The sequence below is a fragment of the Centroberyx affinis genome, unplaced genomic scaffold (genome assembly GCF_046629955.1).
Source record: "Centroberyx affinis isolate AG114_WGS23_722 - 3 ecotype Tasmania unplaced genomic scaffold, CSIRO-AGI_Caff_v1 ptg001636l_1, whole genome shotgun sequence".
NCBI lineage: Eukaryota > Metazoa > Chordata > Actinopteri > Beryciformes > Berycidae > Centroberyx > Centroberyx affinis.
The window spans coordinates 209,520-229,507 of NW_027280073.1; the positions used below are offsets into that span (position 1 = coordinate 209,520).

At 40.7% G+C, this 19,988-nt stretch overlaps 1 protein-coding gene across 3 annotated transcripts; it reads left to right on the forward strand.

Moving 5' to 3' along the window:
- Nucleotides 1–1,907: 1,907 nt before the first annotated feature.
- On the forward strand, nucleotides 1,908–18,407 carry tefa (TEF transcription factor, PAR bZIP family member a). 3 transcript variants are annotated; one of them, XM_071528224.1, is made up of 5 exons: nucleotides 1,908–2,107; nucleotides 12,780–13,187; nucleotides 15,156–15,373; nucleotides 17,449–17,660; nucleotides 17,989–18,407. In XM_071528224.1, exons 1-5 carry the CDS (start codon nucleotides 2,032–2,034, stop codon nucleotides 18,008–18,010), a joined length of 936 nt encoding a protein of 311 aa, XP_071384325.1. In that variant the 5' UTR covers nucleotides 1,908–2,031; the 3' UTR covers nucleotides 18,011–18,407. The 3 variants fall into 3 exon arrangements, with proteins under 3 accessions (XP_071384325.1, XP_071384323.1, XP_071384324.1); XM_071528222.1 differs by lacking the exon at nucleotides 1,908–2,107 and adding an exon at nucleotides 11,621–11,953; XM_071528223.1 differs by lacking the exon at nucleotides 1,908–2,107 and adding an exon at nucleotides 11,621–11,953 and having other exon boundaries at nucleotides 15,159–15,373.
- Nucleotides 18,408–19,988: the final 1,581 nt, after the last annotated feature.

The following is a 19,988-nucleotide window of genomic DNA, read 5'->3' on the forward strand; positions in this document are numbered from 1 at the left end:
GTGTCTGGTAGCTCTTTCCTGGGAAAAATCCAGGAAGGAAGTGATGTTTCGTTTGCCCTTGTGTTATGTAAATGTATGCTGACAGGAATATCTGCTAATTAATGCATTGATTAATTAGCTACTTAATTAATTACCTCATTTCCATAACGGTGTGTATTTACTATATCATGGTAATTTGGCAGCACATTAGGCAGCTAGAGTGCCTGTTTAAAGTCTCCTTTAGATAAACGCTGAGTATTTTCAGTCTGTGTTCATAAACAAGTCATAGCATTTATTTGTGTTTTTATTATATTTATTAACAGCAGTCTGACTTGAGAATGTAGGATGGTTATGATCAAACCTCCAAACAGAGCTTTTTTTTTAAAAGTTTGTTAAGTTTAAGTTTTTCTTTAGCCGACACTGTGGTTCATCTCAAGCTAGGTTTGACACCAAAATGAGCAAATGTTAAAAATCTAATTACATACAGCATGCATTGAAAAATGACTGGGGGAAATGTAAACTTCATGTAGACAGAAGTAAATGGGCTGTAACTGAATAACAACTGGTTTCTCCTTTAACTCTGACTTTTCTCTTCAGGCCATTAGGTCAGTGGTTCTCAACGTGGGGTCTGGGGTCCCCCAGGGGTCCTTGTGGGGGTTCCAGGGAGTCCCCCAGCAAATTGATGAAGGGTTAAACTTCAGCATTATTTCATTTACAAGAAGTTAACACAATTAGAGAATGCAGAAGAATGACTGTTTTGATCATAGTTTCTCTGTTATCTCTCTACCTGCAGTAAAGATAGTCATGGGATTCCAGGCAAAATCATATCTGACAATAAAAAATATTCTCAGATTTGGGTCCGAGAGACAAAATCTCCTCAAATGGGGGTCTGTGGCTCTAATGTGGACCAAGTTAGGAATCACTGAATTAGGTCACTGTGTTTCCAGCAGCTCTCTGAAATTCACACGTAAATGACTCCAGAAGGGTCACATGACCGTCTGCCCTGGAGATCCAACTGTAACCAAACCCCAAACCCTCCATTACGCACCGAGTGTTGACCCAAACTCAGCCTGACCGGGGTGGGTGATGGATGATGAATGTGTAAAACGACACGGTTTAAAGCCTATATAATTATCTCCTGGTTTAGGAGGGTGATTATAATACATTTGCACGTGTGTTAAGTGGGCGTACAAAAAGTGTCCCGCACGTGGAGACTACACCATTTGACCTTCCTCGCGGCCTGTCCGGCTCTGTGGTGAAGAGCATTCTGCACGCGAAAAAAGCAGTTGCACAGGTTTTACGCGTTTTTCCTCTTATCTTTAATTAAAAAATTATCTAATTCTGTTCTGTTGTTTTTTTTCATGCGTTCTGTTGGTGGATCCCTAATGAAAAATCACTATGATATTCCTATAGGGACTTACAGCTGTCTGTGGTTCTCAACAGAGAGTTTATAGTGTCTTTATCGTGTGACATTATCGTATTTTATGGTATTTTCTAGCTCCTATGATAACACTGGACTATAATATTCCTATAGGATATTATAAATAGCCTGGTTCTGCTGTGATGTTTGCATTGCATTCTTCTAAAATTCATTATTATAGTTGTTTTTATATGAGATTTGAGTCGAGAGGAGCTACAGGTGGCAACTTAAGTGATTTATTTTTCTTTATCCCACTTTTTTTTGCCTTATTTCGTAACATCGCCCCCTTAGGTAATACCCAAACGGCCCGTGATTGGCTCTCACCGCTGTCACGGACACCTTCACGGACCAATCCTGACTCTTTCCGTCGTTGCTATTGTAATTGCTGAGGGCGTACTCGCTGCTGATTGGCTACGCGGAGCTAAAGGAGGCGGACCGTATTAAGTAACGTGTTGTCAGGAGTCCAAAGCTTAAGGCTGTTTCCAAATTGTATTATTTTCAAGTCTGAATGGAAGCTGTCAGTCTCAGGTGAGCCGGTCGGCTTATTTTTTATTTTATTTGAGCTTGCCTTATCAGGTGACCAGCTTTGAAAAAACTCGTTACAGCCTACAGTTAAAAGTCCAGAAACAAAAATGACTTCAGAGATTCCGGAGATTTTCAAGACTCTTCTTGAGTATCCATTTTCTGTCCCGACCTTTGATGAAAACGGTAAGGATTTGTCAAGTGAAAGAGTGATCAGTGTTTTGTTGTAGTTCTGCTGCAAACTGCATGTGGGAGTGAGGCGCTTGTTTCCACCCTGGAAGCAGAGAGTGAAAGTTACTGACATTTATGTATAATACCATTTAATTTGCCCGAAACCATTTGTTATTTGCAGTGAACAGCTGAAGAGTTTCCGAGATTTTCTGCAAACAACTGCGCGTGTGTTTCCTAACCCCAGCTGTGCAGGCTGAGCTGCAGATCTGCTTTACTTCTGCAGCATTTAAACTATATTTCCTGTCACAGTACGTGGCTGTAATTAAAGTTCAAAGGTTAAGAGGATTAAATACATCGATTCGCCTCAGAAGTACTGGACTATTGACTTGTGGGAAGCCTTTAAATACTTCCAATAGATAACAGCATTAAGGCGGTCAGTACCTCGCTGTCTGCTGTGCTGTTGTCAAGCTGGCTTTTCTTGACAATCAGTTTCCAGCGGTTTCAAAATAAAAGTACCGTTAGTTGTGGTGGGGTTGGGAAAGTGGGCTGCTGACTGGAAGGTAGAGATAGTTGGGGAAAGTGATGAAGGAAAACTCTCTCCTCCCTCAGCAGCTACCGCTGAAGTTACAGCTACAGCTGCCGCAGTGGCCAGCAGGTGTGGAGGTGCAGAAGTAAAGGCAAACAAGTGAAAAATAGCTTATTGCTCGTTTGCTCTCCCCCTGTTTTGTCTGTGAAGCTTACCATTATAGCATCTTAAAGTATCAAACCCACATATATCAACTGTACATTCAGTTTCCCATTATTCCCAGGATCTAGGCTGAGCTGATGACATCACACAAATTACAAAAATCAAGAAGACCCAAGGCAACCTGTTTTTAGGCCTATCAGTGATTTTAGGAGATAGCGGCATCTGTTGAACAGTAGAGGTAAGAGATAAGATAAGATAGCGCTTTATTAATCCCCTTGGGGAAATTAAGGAAATTGCCACAAATGTAAGTCAATGGAACTGACTGAGCGCCCAGAATTCATTGAAGTCTATGAACGTTGTGCTCCAAAATGATCCTCTTTATGGACAAACTACAGAAGCTCTACACCTAGTGGCTTAAAAATAGTCTTTTTAAACTTTGGTACTTTTAATTTGAAACTTGCAGATTATGAGTTGTGAACTGCTGCTGACTAGACCAGGGTGCAGAAGTATGCCAAGTTACAATTTAGCCTACTGTTTGGGATTATTAATCCTAATAATTTTAGTAGTCAACAGCCCAAAGCTTCTAATGTAAGTAGGATGTAGATTTAGGAATTGAATTAGAAGCGTTTATTGAGGAGTTAGGAGTGCAGTTGCTGTTTCCTACTGAGGATCTGTCAGGTGATTTGGTGATCCTTGGACTCATAAAAATCGACTGGAGGGTCTCAAGACACGGCCCTTTGATTTCAGTAACATGTGACTGCTGGTATGACAATGTTAAGCTGGGTAGAAAAGGGCTTTAGTGTCAGTAGTAGTTGACCTCACATGTTGCGGTGTGTGCCTGTGGTTTCTGTTGGAAGGAGGTTTGGCGTTTCCAGCTGCTCCCACAGCTTTTTCAAACATAATTTATGTCTCTTGAGTCCTCTGTTGAAACTTTTGATTTCTTTGTGGACAGCAAGTGAGAAAAAAAGCTTCATTTATTGCTTCATTTAGAGCTGGAATGTGTTTCAAGTTGTCAAGACTCTTGGTAAACAGGAAAAACTTTAGAAAAACACACAATGCCTGTTTTCCCTGAAGAAATCTCGTCACTGGGATGTATTGATCAGATAAAAGAGAGCATTTTACATGTCAATTGGTTTTTATCCAAAGCTGTCAAGCAAGAAGATACTTGTCCCACAGGAACCAATTCAGTATCACATCTTAGTACTGAGATGAATATAGGAAACCCAGACTTGGTGAACTGATACTGTTTGTTTTTCTGTCCTCACCACATAATACTAGTCAATCTGCTTTTTGTCATCGGCCTTCATCTTTCAAGGTTTTGTTAAGTGTGTGTGTGTGTGTGTGTGTGTGTGTGTGTGTGTGTGGCTGTAGACTGGCTGCAGACTCATGATCAAATCACTAGATGGCCCTGTTCTCCTTCTCTGGCATCCTGGACTGTGTTTTGATAGATTAGATTCAAGTAATGTCATTACATTGTAAGGTGTGCTGCTGGATCCACTTAACAAGATTTCACGGTGACTTGTGTGTCACACCAGTAGCTGACATGCTACAGGTGGTCTGTGATGCTGTAGGACGTTTAAAAGCACCATAGAAAACACAGATCGAAGACATAAAGGAATTGTTGGCCCGAGAAGCAATGAGAAATGATAAAAGGCAGAAAAGTCATCATATTTTATTTGTAAAGATACTGTCAAATGTCAAAAAGCTGTGGCTGGCTCTGAAACAGTTGAGATAAAAAATATTGCTGATGACTGCTTTTTGTTGATGGAGTTAAAATAATATAATTTTTGATTTGAAAGTGGAAAAACTAACACTTAAAGTTAGTGTAGTTGATGGTTTCCTTTTAATTCAGTCACATTAAACTGGGGTCATGGAGAATTTTGTAGTTTAATCAGTGAAAAGGCAAGGCAAGGCAAATATAGCACATTTCATACACAAGGCAAATACAATGTGCTTCACATAAAACAGAAAAAATACATACACACTCCACAACTATTTAAAATGACATTAAAAGAGAAAGAAAGATATTGAGCAGTGCGAATGTGGGAACCCTGAATGTCTGCCCACCCCCATGTTGGTCAAACCTGCACACAAAGGAGTGATTCACCCCAAAATGAAAGTTCAGTCTTTATCTGCTCACCCCCATGTCAGTGGAAACTCCATTGAGGTTCATAGGAAAATCAAACACACAGAAAGTTCGCCCCCCATAGCTCCATCTCAGCCTTCTAACAAACTATTCAAGTTAACGGTTCTATCTTTTTACAGCCCCAAAAGAAAGTAGAAAATGTCTCTGTCAAATTTCTCCAAACAGTTCCTGCAGCAAATAGCAAGTGTTTTGTAGACAAACGATTGCACTTTGGGTCCAAAAGTCCAGTATTTCCCTCATTATCTTCTATCTGTTAGTTTGCCCTGCAGTAGAAAGTAGAGTCTTCTGTCAGAGCGACCAGAGTGTTGTCAGTGAGGAAAAAAAAGGAGATAATGAGATAAATATTGGACATTTGGACTCACAGTACAATTCATTTGGCTGTCAAACACTTGGATTTTGGAAATTATATTTATTGATTTTTGTTATTTGACAAGGCAATAAACAACATAAGAACACACAACAATCACCAAAGCAAATAAATACACAACAACATTCGGATTGTTTACAAACCCAAAATATCCAGTATATATAAAATAATATAAAATAAAACACCAAAGAGTCTCACATCACATCCAGAGAATCTCACATCACATCCAGAGGTATATGACTGTAGCTATAGGGTGGCAAAAGTGGGAGAGTGTAGAATGGGGGGAAAAAAAAAGGCTCACGGGATGACATGCTCAAAGTAGGCCCAGAATGGAAACCAGGTCACATAAAAACATTCAGGTTTTCCACGGGAGCTGAATTTAAGTTTCTCCAGTTTAAGGCAGCCTAATAAGTCTCTGACCCAATGATTGTAAGAGGGCAAAAAGGTAAGTTTCCAATTGAGCAAAATGACCCATCTAGCCAAAAGAGTGGCGTATGCTACTGTATCAGATTGGGCACGTGATAATGGACAGCCCACCGGTAGAATCCCAAAGATAGCTGTAAGGGGGCAAGGTTCAAAATCAAATTCAAAGACCTCAGTAAAACACTTGGATTTTTGCGAAATTTGCGAAACATTTTATACTTTTTTCTTTTTTTGGAGCTGTAAGAAGACGGCCTGTTTACTTCAACAGTTTGTAACAAGGCTGAGATGAAACTACAGGGGCCTAACTCGCTGTGTGTTTGGTTTTCCTACCAAGTAGATCTGTGGTTCTCAACGTGGGGACCTTGAGGGGGTTCCAGGGGGTCCCTAGCAAACTGATGAATTGTTAAACCTCACCATTATTTAATTTACAAGAAGTTAACACAATTAGAGAATGTAGAAGAATGACTGTTTTGATCATAGTTTCACTACCTGCAATTCTGGACAAAATCATATCTAACAATAAAAATATTCTCAGATTTGGGTCTGAGAGACAAAATCTCACCAAAGGGGGGTCCGTGACCCGAATGTGGATTAAATTAAGGTTCCTTGATATGAAAAAGGTTGAGAGTCAGTGGAGTAGATAATGACTGAAGTTTAATTTTGGGGTGAACTATTCCTTTAATACAATAATTAGATAAAAGAACATTATACTGCCCAACTGGCCAAGATCAGAGGCTATAAGGCTTGTAGAGACAGTTTCCCAGCTCTCTGTCCCTGTCACTGGAGACCAGAATACCACTGACCATAAAAACACTCCCTGCGTGGCACATGAAGCGGACAGAGCTGCTCAGGAGCTCGCTCACATGGATGTGCTTGTCATCCGAGCGTGTTTCCTCTCTCACCTCGGTGTCCATGTTGTGCAGCCGACTAAGAATTCACTCTACAGGCTGCAAAACCTCGACCTCCACATGTTGAGATGTCGTTCCTGACTGCAGCACCTGTGGAACAGTGCAGAACATATTTAATATTTCATTAGCTTATGTATATATATCGTCTGAAAATGGCATTAATATCTGTGTCTTTCAAGGTTTGGGTTGTATGCCTTGTGTGATCTCACATACTGTATTTGTGTGTCTCTGAGCCAAACAGCACAAAATTCATACAATTTTCTACAACGCAAAACATGCGGCAAACATTTCAATACCAAAACATTTATAAAAGTATATTCAGAACATGAAATTGACATACAAAAGCATGAGACAAAATGAGGTCAACAGAACTCACTGTCACAGAACTATGGGGGTAACACTTTACAATAAGGGTACATTAATTAAGGGTTAGTTAATGCTTTAACTAACCCTTAATTAACAGTTAACTAATGTGTCTGGTAATCATTTACTAATGGTGTTCATGTTAACTAAGGTATTAATTTATACATTATTTAATAGTCATCTTTAGAAACTATTAAATAATGTATAAATTAATACCTTAGTTAAGATGAACACCATTAGTAAATTACACATTAGTGTAATTTAGTGTAATTAGTGTAACACATTATTAAGCATTAACTAACCCTTAACTTAGTGTACCTTTTATTGTAAAGTGTTACCACTATGGGTTATTCTCAGTTTTAGGTTGTGGGTGTCTTCTCTTCAAATGAAAGTAATATGGGAGTAAGTATAAAATCCTGGCAATTCAGCATATTCATTTTGGACAATTTTCTCATACAAATATTTCATGAAGAAGCCTATTGATCATTAGGCTGTTAGAGCCTTCGGTCCTGGCTTCACTTGAAAGGTAAAACATAGTGAGACCGTTCAGTGATAATTACCTAAAAGAGAATAATAACTCCTGATAACCTGGGGGTTGATTTCTGTTTGAAGGGAGAGGCAAATCAATTGCGCAGAATCATAAAGTAAGAATGATAAATGATGGTAATTTTACACGAGCGAATGAGTGTGTGCAGATGGTTAGTAGTAACTGGGGATTAAAACTTTCATACTGTAGCTTTCCACTCCGGATGGATCGAGCTGAAAACTGTGGCCTGGCTCCAAAACGAAGTCGACAAGCCTCTGTGTCTGTCTGCTCATAATATAAAATGTTCCCAAACATCCTCAGCACTCCGTCTCTGCCTGGCCTTCTGGTGACCGCAAGCCTTTGAAACAGTCAGGCCCAAACACAAAGACAGGCATAAATATTGTAGCGCTGATATGAAGACAGATGAATATAATGGCAAAGAATGTTCACCCACGATATTTCTCAGACTCGTCACCCCCTCACACTCTGTTTGACCTCTCATGTGACTGGAAACTGCACAGTCACGGTGACAACGGATCCTGCGTTCAGAGAAGCCCCATTCACTTTTTTTTTTTTATTGACTTTACCAGACAGAGAAATGGCATTAAAGTCACACTGATTAAATTTGTGTCCTCGCATTCACATGTGTGTTGCCTTGTCTAGCTATCTCTGCATTGTTTGGCTCTTTCACAGGTTCGCCTTGAGGTTCGGCTACACGCCGTATAATCAAAAGTCTGAATAACACGCAAAGTTTAAAGGATAATGTCGGTCATAGTGAACATTCAGAGAGCCCACTTCCCCTTATGAAATTCATGTTTTTCGATTGTTTTTTTTTTTGTGGTAAACTAGCTAGATGAACTTTGTAGATGTCCTTGATTTTACCACTATTTTTCTAGGTTTTGAAACGTGTCTCGTAGCGGATAAGAAACAAGCTTTTTATTATCATTCACTCTACAAGAATAACATTTGCTTATTTCACACCTTATTCTAATTCATTTTATTCTCTTTCTACTTTGAGGCGGAAAAACTCAAAACTGAAATGAGGCGGGATAGAACCATGCAGGATGTTAGTGATTGGTCAGAAGTTCTGTCTAAGGCGGGACTTCAGATATAACCCAAAAAAATCTAAGCAAAGATTGAAGTGAGAGTTCTGGGTGAAACTGGCCTGTCACGTTAAGTATTTTATATTTTTTATTTTCAGAATCCGACATTGTTCTAATGATGCAGCGAGCGATGCTGCTACGCTGTTTTGCCTACTTCCTTTTCCCAATGTTTACATTTTCGCCTGTCGTCATGGACACGCCTACTCTTTCCCTGTTCGTCCAATGAGGGCTTTCGGAATTCAAAAATGTTAAAATGTATTTGGATAGGAACAAAACAACAGATTTTTTTAATGATTTATTAGTCGTGGCCTAGCAAAACATTTGTCATGGCACACTTCCCCATGGATTATGTTACTACACTTTGTTTGCAAAATTTAACTTTGATGTCGTTTGGAGTTGAATGAAAGTGAGTGGCGTCTAGAGGAAGTGAGATAAGTCGCATGTTTCTTTGCTAACAGCATATAAAAATCCCCAGGAATTAGTAAAAGCGAGAGACATAATGCGGGAAAATGGTCTTCATTGTAATTATCCTTCAAGTCTTACCATACACATTATAATGTCTTATGGCTTTACTCTGAATGTAACTGCAGGGCCTCATAGTCACAGAGATGATTTGGATGGCAGTGTTATGAATACAGTAGATGTGGATGCTATTGCATCAGCCAGTAGCTGACTTCTCATTTTGTGATGAAAAAAGAATCAGTAAAGAATCCGTCTTGATTTCATGTAATCCATAGAAAATGTAACTGTATGTTTTACGTTAGCTTGCCTTTTAGGTGTTTTTACACTCAGTTACTGGGTGAGAGAGGATGGTGTCTCTCACCACCTAAACATAGCATGTGCACGTGATCTCTAGGTCAAAATGGAAGTGATTTTCTAATGACCCATGTTCTCTGGTCTCAGCTCAGTGCCGGCATAGTGTATCCTGCATCTGTGACGTTTAGGCCTCAGTACAGGATCAATCACTTCCCTCCCATCTCTCTTAGCACAAACCCACAGAGAAAAACATGTGGATGGCTCATATGGGAGAATGTATGGCAGGCTGGTATCTGCAAAATCCTAGAATCCTGGACATACAACTCTTTAAGGTATATATCAGGGTTGGGTTCAATGCATGAATTAACTCATCAGATCCAATTCAACTGAGGAATTGGAATTTGAAAACACCAACAGGAAACAGAATTGGAATTGAATTGGAATTTCAGGAAGTTTAAGTTGATTCAGTTAAATTCAGTGAAATTCCATGTTTTTGGTTGTTTTTTCTCACCACATATGTGAGATTACAGGTAGTGTTATATATTCATAAAATGTTAAAGGTTCCTATCAGGTAGCATTTGATGCATAACATGTAATCGTAATCCATACATTATGATTAGATGTGTTTGATTTGTTGAACTGTCTTTTATTTGGTTCATAATGTTGAGCAAGTGAAGACTTGAGACTTAGACTCTCTTAGAAGTGGAGTTTCATGGAATTTAATGGAATTCAATTCTATTTCCAATTCACATTCTGTTTCCTTAGAGCTGGGTGACATTCAAATTACAACTCCAGGAACTGAATTGAAATTTACCATGTATTCTCAATTCAGTTCATGAATGGACTAAACCCTGGTATATATATGGTTCATGGTGACTGTCATTTCATGTCAGAGGTTTGATATTCTGAGTTCACCTGACCTTACCGGCTGACCTTGAAGGCTCCGTCCGTCCTCCTGCTGTTGTGCCAAAAACAAATTCTGCATGACACATACAAGCAACACACGCACTCGTGTTTGGGCCGAGTGAAAACACCCACCCACCTCTAACAGCCAACCCCACCCCCACCCCCACCCCCACCCCTCTGGCAGATTTTAACTGTAGTTCTTTTTTGGCCACCAGGATGTACTGTATGTTACTAGGTTAAACTGTGCACAGCTACATTTATAATTTGCATTGGTGACGTTGGTGCAGAAAAATACTGACAACTCATGGTGACACAGATAGGATATATAGTGGCACGCATGATACAGGGCCAACAAGAAATTACGTTTAGTGCAAGAAATATATATAGCCTACTGTGGGTATTTTCATAGTCTTCAGTCTTCAGTACAAAATGTTCTCTACACTGTTGTGGTTCTTCTGCATCCCCAGAGTCTCATACATGCAGATCTTTGCCTTTGAGATATCTGCATGGCTGCAATTTACCCATACATGCAGTGACTGAAGAGCGAGTATGTGCTGCTATATGGCCTACACACACACACACACACACACACACACACACACACACACACACACACACATGTGCACCCCCTCCATTCCTGCGCTGCAGCCCCGCCCTGCACGTCTACATGTAAACGACATATAGCGCGGCTCCATTGGCCCGAGCCTGCAGATATGTAATGACGGCACATGTTTTCCCACGTGAGAGGCATGTGGTGGGATGGCCGCAGCAAAGGGGACAAAAGGGCCAAAAAAACCCCCAAACAACATACAGCCTATCTGAAGAGTCACTGAAGCGCCAAAACAAAAACGTGTAAGGCCAGTTTGTGATGGCCGCGTGACTAGAGATGTATGATTGGCCCTTAATATCAGATAATAGTTTTTAATAGTTTTTTAAGCCTTCTTACCGGTGTATCTATGGAAATAATAGGAAAAATAGTTAAAAACTTAATTCTGACAGTGATTATCAATTCAAAAGGCCATTCCCCGCGCGATCCCATTGATCGCATCTGAGTATATCTGCTTTACATTTGTTTTAACTTGCCCCGTGACACGTTTTCCTTTAATGTATTCAGTCGACACATATATATAACGCGGTCAACCAATGAGCTGTCGGCTCGGTGCAACGATACCCATTGGTTCCTCAGTAGAAGACCCGCCTTCTTTACATCGATAGATTAATATTCATGAGGCTGGGACGAAGCCCGCCTATCAGCAGCGGGCAGGGTCGTATTTTTCCGCGAGGAGGTGCGGTTTCTCCTGAATAGCAAAACCCCCGTCCACCTAATTTTGGGAGAACTGGGCCAAGCGAGCACAGGTCGGGGATGTCTTGATAGTCGATGTTACAGTTTAACCTCGATTTTTGAGCGTACGACACTGTTTTACACCTCTGAAATAGCCTGTAGTAACGGTTGGAAGCCTGTCACCGCGGTGCAGCCGGCTGGATATTGATCGAACGAGATTTCTGCGGAGGTTATTTATTTTGTTGATAACCGCGTAAACTGCGAGGGAAATAATGTCGACCGAGCCGATTGTCTTCACACTGGAAAAAACGACGGGGGCCCCGGGTTCACTCCCGGTGGTTTTGAAGAAAATAATGGAAATACCTCCGCCGAATTTACTGGAGGGCGACGACGGTAAGTGCAGAAGCTTCGTGTGGAGAGGGACGAGCCGCCGAGTTTAGCCGGAAAAAGCCGAAAGTGCGAAAAAAAGAATAGACGAAATCGAACGAGTTCGACCGAAAAATGTCTCGAGATGCAATCATGCGAACTGAGTTTGTGTGCTGCTAGCTTAATTTTTTTCAGTTTGTTGCGATATAAAACTTTTTAAAAATGCAATAAGTCATATTTTTTGTTGATATTTTCGAGTATTTTCGAGTGGAAAATGATTACAAATGCAACAACACAAAGCATACGCACCTGTGTTTTCGTTTTGGATGAAAGGGTCACTGGCAAATGTTTGTGTTGGTAGCATTTATATCATGTCACTCAGACTTCATATTAAGGCTTTAATAAATTTCCGTTCACAATTGTTCTAAATCAGCCTTTTCCAGCCAAAAATAAATATTAGGTCCCTTCAGCACAATGCAATTTTAGGTTGTAGGATGGGCTCTAATTCAGAAAACATGGGCATAGTGTGGAAATGTGTGGATCACCTTGAGATGGCATTGGAGTGCAGTTCCTGAGGTGTAAAACAAAAAAACAAACACTTTCTCCCTATTATATTTGAAAATGTATAGGGTGAACTGTCACTGGAGCTGCTGTTGTCCAATTTCCCTATTGACTTCCATAGTAAAATTAGACAAAACAGACTCCTGCTTCATGCTCCTACCTCATGTCAGTGGAAACCGTCATTCTTCTCTGTATCTACTCGGAAATCATCCTGTAGCTTCAAATCCTAACCATACAAATTGTGTGTGTGTGTGTGTGTGGATGTGAATACATGTATTTTCTGCCTTTTCAGAGACGGACAAGGAGAAGCTGTGCCTGGGCGAAGATGTGGACCTGGGCGTCGGAGGGAGCGGGATCGGGATCGGGCCCTCGGCCGCCCTGACCCCCGCCATCTGGGAGAAGACCATTCCCTACGACGGCGAGAACTTCCACCTGGAGTACATGGACCTGGAGGAGTTCCTCATGGAGAACGGCATCTCCGCCTCGGCCGACGAGGACTTGCTGAAGAGCGACCATGAAGGAGACACCCAGAAGACGGAGGAGAAGCCAAAGGCTACCCAGGCGACCAAGGCTACCAAGGCTGCCAAGACCACGGCGCTCCCGGTGGCCCTGCTGCCCATCCTGGAGCTGGACCAGTGCGAGGAGGAAGTGGTCACCATCACCATGAGCCAGTCAGACATAAGCTCTGATGTTACTACAGGTGAGTGGAGAGGGAGGAGAGAAGACAACGGCTTGAGGCTGTTTCTGCAATTTGATCCCCTAACTATTGTGAGTCGTGAGAGATTACCTGCCTGGCTCCTCACTTGTTAAACTATACAGGTCTTTTAGGTGAAGTAACACACCCTCTGGCAGCCATATTGGAGGTCCTATAGATGTAGACAGCTGATTGTGTTTCTATACGTCCCACTTGTCAGTCTCAACAGAATTGAATAGACATGGTTCATTTTTATGCTGTTTTAGAAGCTAGCGTTGGTAGTGGTTAGTAGCTGCAGGTTAACATTAACATTGGTTGCTTTACTAAGGTTGTGTTTTGAGTAGAGACTAGGGCTAAAGACATGACAGTTTACTGTGTCACAGTAACCTACATTTGGAAATAAATGTAGGCTACCTTATCAGACTATTTACTTTTACTTAGAACATTACTGAATGGATCTACAGCCACACCACAACAAGCTTTTTCAGATAGCTCTCTGTTTCTAGCCTGTTGTTATATATTTAGACAGTGTTATTAAAATTCTTTAAGGGTATTTATTTGGTTCTGTCACAGATGTGTGAGAGTGGTAAAGGTACACAACATGTGAAAGTCTGGTGTGTTTTCTCTGAAAGTCACTCCGCCCAGGACTAAGCCATGTGAGGGAATGGTTGGAGGCATGGCAAAAATAGAAGCAGGTCTTGCTGCATAGTGGAGATAGTAGAGTTTACTGTGGGCTTGTCAGCAGCCTGTTGGTGTGGAGATGTCAAATCAAACTGACAGTATTGTTTGGGTGTGGTCCGTTCCCCTGACCTTTGTCTCTATCCACTCACAAATACTAAAACCCCAACATGATTGAGACAGACTGCTTCACCCACAGCCTGCTCTCTCCCCAGCATTATCTATCAAGTCAGCTGCACCAACAAGGCATTTGTATTTATGCAAATGTTAGAAACTGTTTCCCCACTCATGAAAATGCAGCACTCACACTCAACTGGTCACAATGTATTGTGCTGGTGCTGGTCGCCTCAAAACAGTTTAAGCTTGAATAGATGGAGGGCTGCACACAGATAATGCTAAATAAACTTGATTCTAACAGCATACAGATGTTAGAATAAATGCTATATGTTGCAAGAATAAAGATTATTTTGCATAAACAATGTCCCCACAATCAGTAAATCATATTATATGCAGGTATGGTCGCAAAGCAAGAGCGTACGTTGCCCCAGTGTAGTTTACACCAACATTGCTTCTTAACTGATGAATAAAATATACATGTGATCCAACCTGAAAAGTGGAGTCATTAAGTTGAAAGATGTTTTACATATCCAACAAATGGTAACAAATAGTACTAAAATCTTGTTGGAATGTTACTCAACTAAAACAAACTTTTGAGATGCTTTGCTCCAAAGGTTTTATCAGGTTTTTCTCACTCTCACGGACAGACACACTACTGTTCCTCAACAAAGAAACAAATGTAGACTTTGGAACAATCTGCCAGAGGAGATCAGGCTTGCAGAGTCAGTTCCCTGTTTTATTTCACTTCTTAAGACACATTTATATAATAGGTTAATCATTTTAACCCCTGCAACTGTTTTTAATGTTGTGAAGCACTTTGTTGCCTGTATTGAAAAGTGCTATACAAATGAAGTAAAAAGTATAATATAAGGTTATTTTTATCATTATGTTTAGAAACAGTCACAAGTCAGTGGACAGGGGAAACCTTTAATGCCAGACTTTGAAAACAAGCAAATTATTTTATTATTTATTAATTTTTTGTTCAGTCCATTTTTGACTTTTCCCTTTTAGTTTGGATGAATGTTAAGCCGGACAGAAACACAATTGTGACACAAAATGGCTCTCCTGTAAAGTTGTTGACAGCCACAACAAGCACGGGTTCACAGAGTTGGGTTACACTTATTAGGACCTTCAGCTGTCTTGTATTTCAACCCCTGTGTTTCCCCTCTCTTCACCCAGAAGTGACCATAGACAAGGACAGGGTGACCCCCGAGATCAGCCCCGAAGAAATCGAGGTGGACGTGAAGTTCGAGCCGGATCCCACGGACCTGGTCCTGTCCAGCGTGCCGGGAGGCGAGCTGTTCAACCCGCGCAAACACAAGTTCACTGACGAGGAGCTGAAGCCTCAGCCGATGATCAAGAAGGCCAAGAAGGTGTTTGTGCCTGAGGAGCAGAAGGTAAATTAAACCACTAAAACAAAAAGAAACATTGTGCTGTAAATGAGGACTACAATATATAAAGTCCACTCAGTCTTTTTATGATGAGGAATGTTACATTTACACTTTGCTGATGCTCTTTTCCAGAGCAATGAGTGAAACTGCAGAATAAGCTTAAATTCCTAGATCACTGATTATTAAAAGCAATCAATAGTAAGGAGCATATGGGTCAAAGCCATCGTGCCCCAACAATATTCCTGTGAGCCTAGAGTGATCATGTAATAATAATAATAATAATAATAATGAATTTTATTTGTATAGCACCTTTCAAGCATAGAGCACAGTGCTTTGCAGAAGAAAGAAATATAAAATACAAAAACACAATGGCAAAAACAGAAATATAAAATGCAAAAACAAGGATAAAATACAAAAACACAGTGGTAAAAACTGGCCAAAGCATTAACTAACACTAATGTAAAGAACACCACCATCAAAAATAACCCAGACTCTGGAACAGCCAAAAGACTGAGACTGGCGGACCTGTTCACTGATGTAATAAGGTGCCAGACCATGTAAAGACCTTGTATGTAATTAAAAAAAACTTTAAAATTGATTGTGAAAGTCACAGGCAACCAGTGCAGAGAGGCCAATATCGGGGTGAAATGTGAAAAACGTTTGGTCTTAGACAAAAGCCTGGCTGATGTAAGTGTTAGATGAAGAAATGAGTGTGAAGGCAAGAGGTCAAAAAAGGATTTTTTTTTTACATAAAGATGAAACCATATTACAGCAAACAGAGGAAGAGGATGTGAGAGAGGGTGGAGTCACTCTGAAACCGCATTCATACAGCACAAGCGACCGCTGATTGGCTCGGCGGTGAAAATGATGCAAACCGCACGCAATGGCATTCGCAGTCAAAAGTTCACTTGAAAAAAGGGAGTTTGAGATGCTTATAAAACTAGGCCAAGTCACACTGAGGCTGTTCTGGCGACTCACAGTGACTCAGCAGACTCTTCAAATTGATGCTTCCTTCCTTCCTTCCTAACCTCCAAAGAACACTAGCTGTGTTTACATCTACAGACCGACCTGGCTGTCGGCCATACTCCATACTTGGTTGAGGTCGTGTTTGGGTTACGCTGCTATCATGAACCTTAAACACCCTGCTATTGAGTCTCCCTGTTACCAAGAATACTCCAAATAATCATTTAAAGAATATTCCTGAATGGTCCATCAGCAAAAAAAAGTATGAAAAAGATAAGTCCGCCTGCTCGTCTCTTTGACTGAGCAGTCGGTTACTTCTAATACACGGGAAAGAAACGATGATTCCAGTAGTGAGCCGTACTCCCTGCCTTGTATTTTATTTAAATTACAGTTCGGCTGATGTGGGGTTTTTGGAAGCCGATGCCAAGATTTTTAGGCTGAAGTTGCTGATAGGCACCGTTTCGTGCCAGTGTTCATTGTTTTCACATTTGACCATTTTTCATGCCAAAAATAACAAGGATTTAGTGTTTCCTCAAAAATGTTCTTCTTGGACTCTGAAACAGCATTTAGACCATCATGGGACACCGAAACTCTCCACTGAAACTCTCCACTCTCCACCTATTCAAATAGTAGGGGAAACTCTGGGATAAATTAGGCCGTAATATGAAAAATGAACACACAAAAAACACCATTGAACAATTAAATGAATGAACGAAATGTGCAAAAAAAAAAAAAAACAGTTTTACAGATTGTTTTTCATGTAGCTGTGGTGAGTGAGGAACCTCCATCAGCTCTAATCAAAATGCTCCCACAATGCTGTGCGAGTAAACCGAAAGTGACAGGAGTCAGATGTTTCCGTGCCACAGTTTGATTATGTTTGATTATGAGAAACGCAGTTAAGATGGCTGGCTTCTTCCCATATTAGAGTCTGAGCTTAACCTGGTTATTCTAACTCGGTTATGACGTTTACACGCGTCGACCCAAAATCAGGTTTCTGGAGTAACCGAGTTAAGAAGGTAATTCTCTGTGCCACATTGTCATCCATCCTGCTTTTCCCTCCATCCCTCCCTCCCTCCCTCCCTCCCTCCCTTCCTTCCCTTCCTTCCCTTCCTCTCCAGGACGACAAGTACTGGCAGCGGCGGAAGAAGAACAACGTGGCGGCCAAGCGTTCGCGCGACGCCCGCCGGCTAAAGGAGAACCAGATCACCGTCCGGGCCGCTTTCCTGGAGCGGGAGAACACGGCGCTGCGGACGGAGGTGGCCGACCTGCGGAAGGAGTGCGGCCGCTTCAAGAACGTCGTGGCTTCCTACGTGGCCAAGTTCGGACAGCTGTAAGGGACTAAAAAAAAAAAAAAAAAAAAAAATACACACGGCAACGGCAGCGTAGCATCAGTCAAGTTTGTGTTTGAGAAACGGTTTTGTTTTTGGAATCGTTGAGTCTCACAGTCGAGCCTTACCAAGCCATTTTGTTGAATATGCATGAATATATATTTTTTTTTAATTCATCATGTTACATTCAGCCGTTAGACTCGTTGATAATGAATCAGAGTTTGTGGCGATATCCAGTACAAAAACCGATTGATGTGCTAATGGAAATAATATACCCTCTCTCGCTCTTTCCCTTGTGATTCATCCTCCTTTTTTCTCTTCTCTTTCAAGTGCGCTGCCGGAAGAACAGTAGACTCTTAATTGATTTATTCATTTATTTTTTTTCATACGGTGATTTGGAATGAATAAATAAATCAAGTAGTTGGGTTCGTGCGTGAAAAAACGATCGCTGAGATGAAGAAGAGGATGAAGAAGAAGAAGAGAGTGTGTGTGTGAGAGGAGTGTGTGTGTGTGTGTGTGTGAGGAGTGACTGATGCTGCCATGTAGATACAGTAGCATGTTATGAGACATGATTTCTGGTTTTTAAATTCTACTTTTTGGGTTTTTAAAGACTTACATTTACCATCCGAGTGAGTGGTATGGATGTGTGTGAGGAGATTCAAGTGCTTCACTTCATTTACGATGTGTATTTTGCTCATGTTTTGTACGCCAGTGGCCGAATGAGATGATTTGTGACCTTTTTTGTGGGGAGGGTGGGCGGGTTTTTTGCTTTTTTGGAGATTTATTAAGTGATACTTCAGGTAACAATTTCAATATTCTAGATTATTAGTCATCATTAGCATGATAAATCGCGTAAAAGCCTGATTTGCAATAAGGTTTCTTCCAGTTCTTTCCACATTTTAGTTAATATTCAAACCTGCTGTTGTCTTCTTTTTTTTTTTTTTCTTCAAGTTGTTTATTGTTACATGGCAGATTAAGTCCAGCTTTAGGCTTTTCTCTGCCACTTTTAACTGTGACATTTCCAATAACTTAAGCTTCTTCAGGGGATTTCAGTGACAGAAAAAGAACAAAAAAAAAAAACATTAGAGCGACCGTGTTCACTGCTCTTCATGTACAAGTTACCAACAGCACAGAGTTGTACATAATGCTGCTTGGTGATGTGTCCTGCAGTCCGTCTCACTGTCGCTCTGTTGTCTCGTCCACTTTTTGTCCAAAATACGTGTAGAATCCGCCTACGCATGTAAATAGTTGTAGAACTATATTTTCTAGACTTTTTTTTTTTCCTGTTATTTTACAAATGTACACAATATAAAAGGACGTTATAAACCCAGGTTTGTGCATATAAACCCAGGTTTGTGCATATAGGGTGTATTAACTCTGTGTTGAGGTTTTAGAATGTGTTTCTGCACACGTTCTCCACCCAAACTTTGACGATCACCCACAACTTTCCTTGTTTACTCGTTTTCTGAACTGCTTTGGGAGTTGTTCATCCACTTTTCTCTCTATTTATCTGAGCTACGACTGACAGTTTAGGTGGCGAGTCACCTTACAGCTCCAAGACATTTAAGCTGGGAATGTCTGTTGCAGGGTTTATTTTATTATTTTTTTTTACTTTTGACAAACCAGGAAGTCTCATGCAGTGCAGATTGCATCGGGGCAAGAACCCCCCAAAAAACCTGTAAGTGTCTTCTACTTCTTAAGCCATTTCAATGCAGTGCCCAGTCTGCTAGTTTACAGGGGGGCATGTTGTCGTGCAACATATCAGAAATTAAAGTCCAGTTTTTGTCACCCAGTTCTCGTCCTCTGGGTTTTACTCCTGTCGTTTTGTTGTGTGATAAAACTCCATGGAAGTCAGACTGAAAGGGAAAGGGGTTTTGTTTTTTTTGTTTTTTTTTTGCTGCCGCTGTGCTTCCAGCCCTAGTTGGTGTGACTTTTTACACAAACAAATTGTAACTTATTAAAAAATATTACTATAAAGCCATTAAAGAAAGGGAAGACGTAACCAATGCCCTTGTCACGATTTTTTATTTTTTCAGGTAAAAATTTCCATGTGCAAAATCTGATATTTATGGAAAAAAAATCTTATTATCGGTCACATCAGAATCTGCATGAAATACAGTTTTATCTGTTCTTTTTTATGTCAGGCTTTTCCTTTCTTATGGAGGAAAACAGTGATGTGAGGATGGTTTCCCTGGAAATAATCCATGCTTCTCAAATTCAATAAGATTAACCTTTACTCCAGTTACATTTCATATCAGTGGCATTACTCCCAAACTCTCAGCAAGTTAACTTCAGTCAGCATATTCCTGAACCCCAAAGAGTAATTTTGA

Bases quoted from the DNA above. Each gene is read 5' to 3' on its own strand.
- tefa (XM_071528222.1), top strand. From the start codon at position 11,833: ATGTCGACCGAGCCGATTGTCTTCACACTGGAAAAAACGACGGGGGCC. The intron at 13,188-15,155 runs GTGAGTGGAGAG...CTCTTCACCCAG, and splicing joins AAGCTCTGATGTTACTACAG to AAGTGACCATAGACAAGGAC. The intron at 15,374-17,448 runs GTAAATTAAACC...CTTCCTCTCCAG, and splicing joins TTGTGCCTGAGGAGCAGAAG to GACGACAAGTACTGGCAGCG.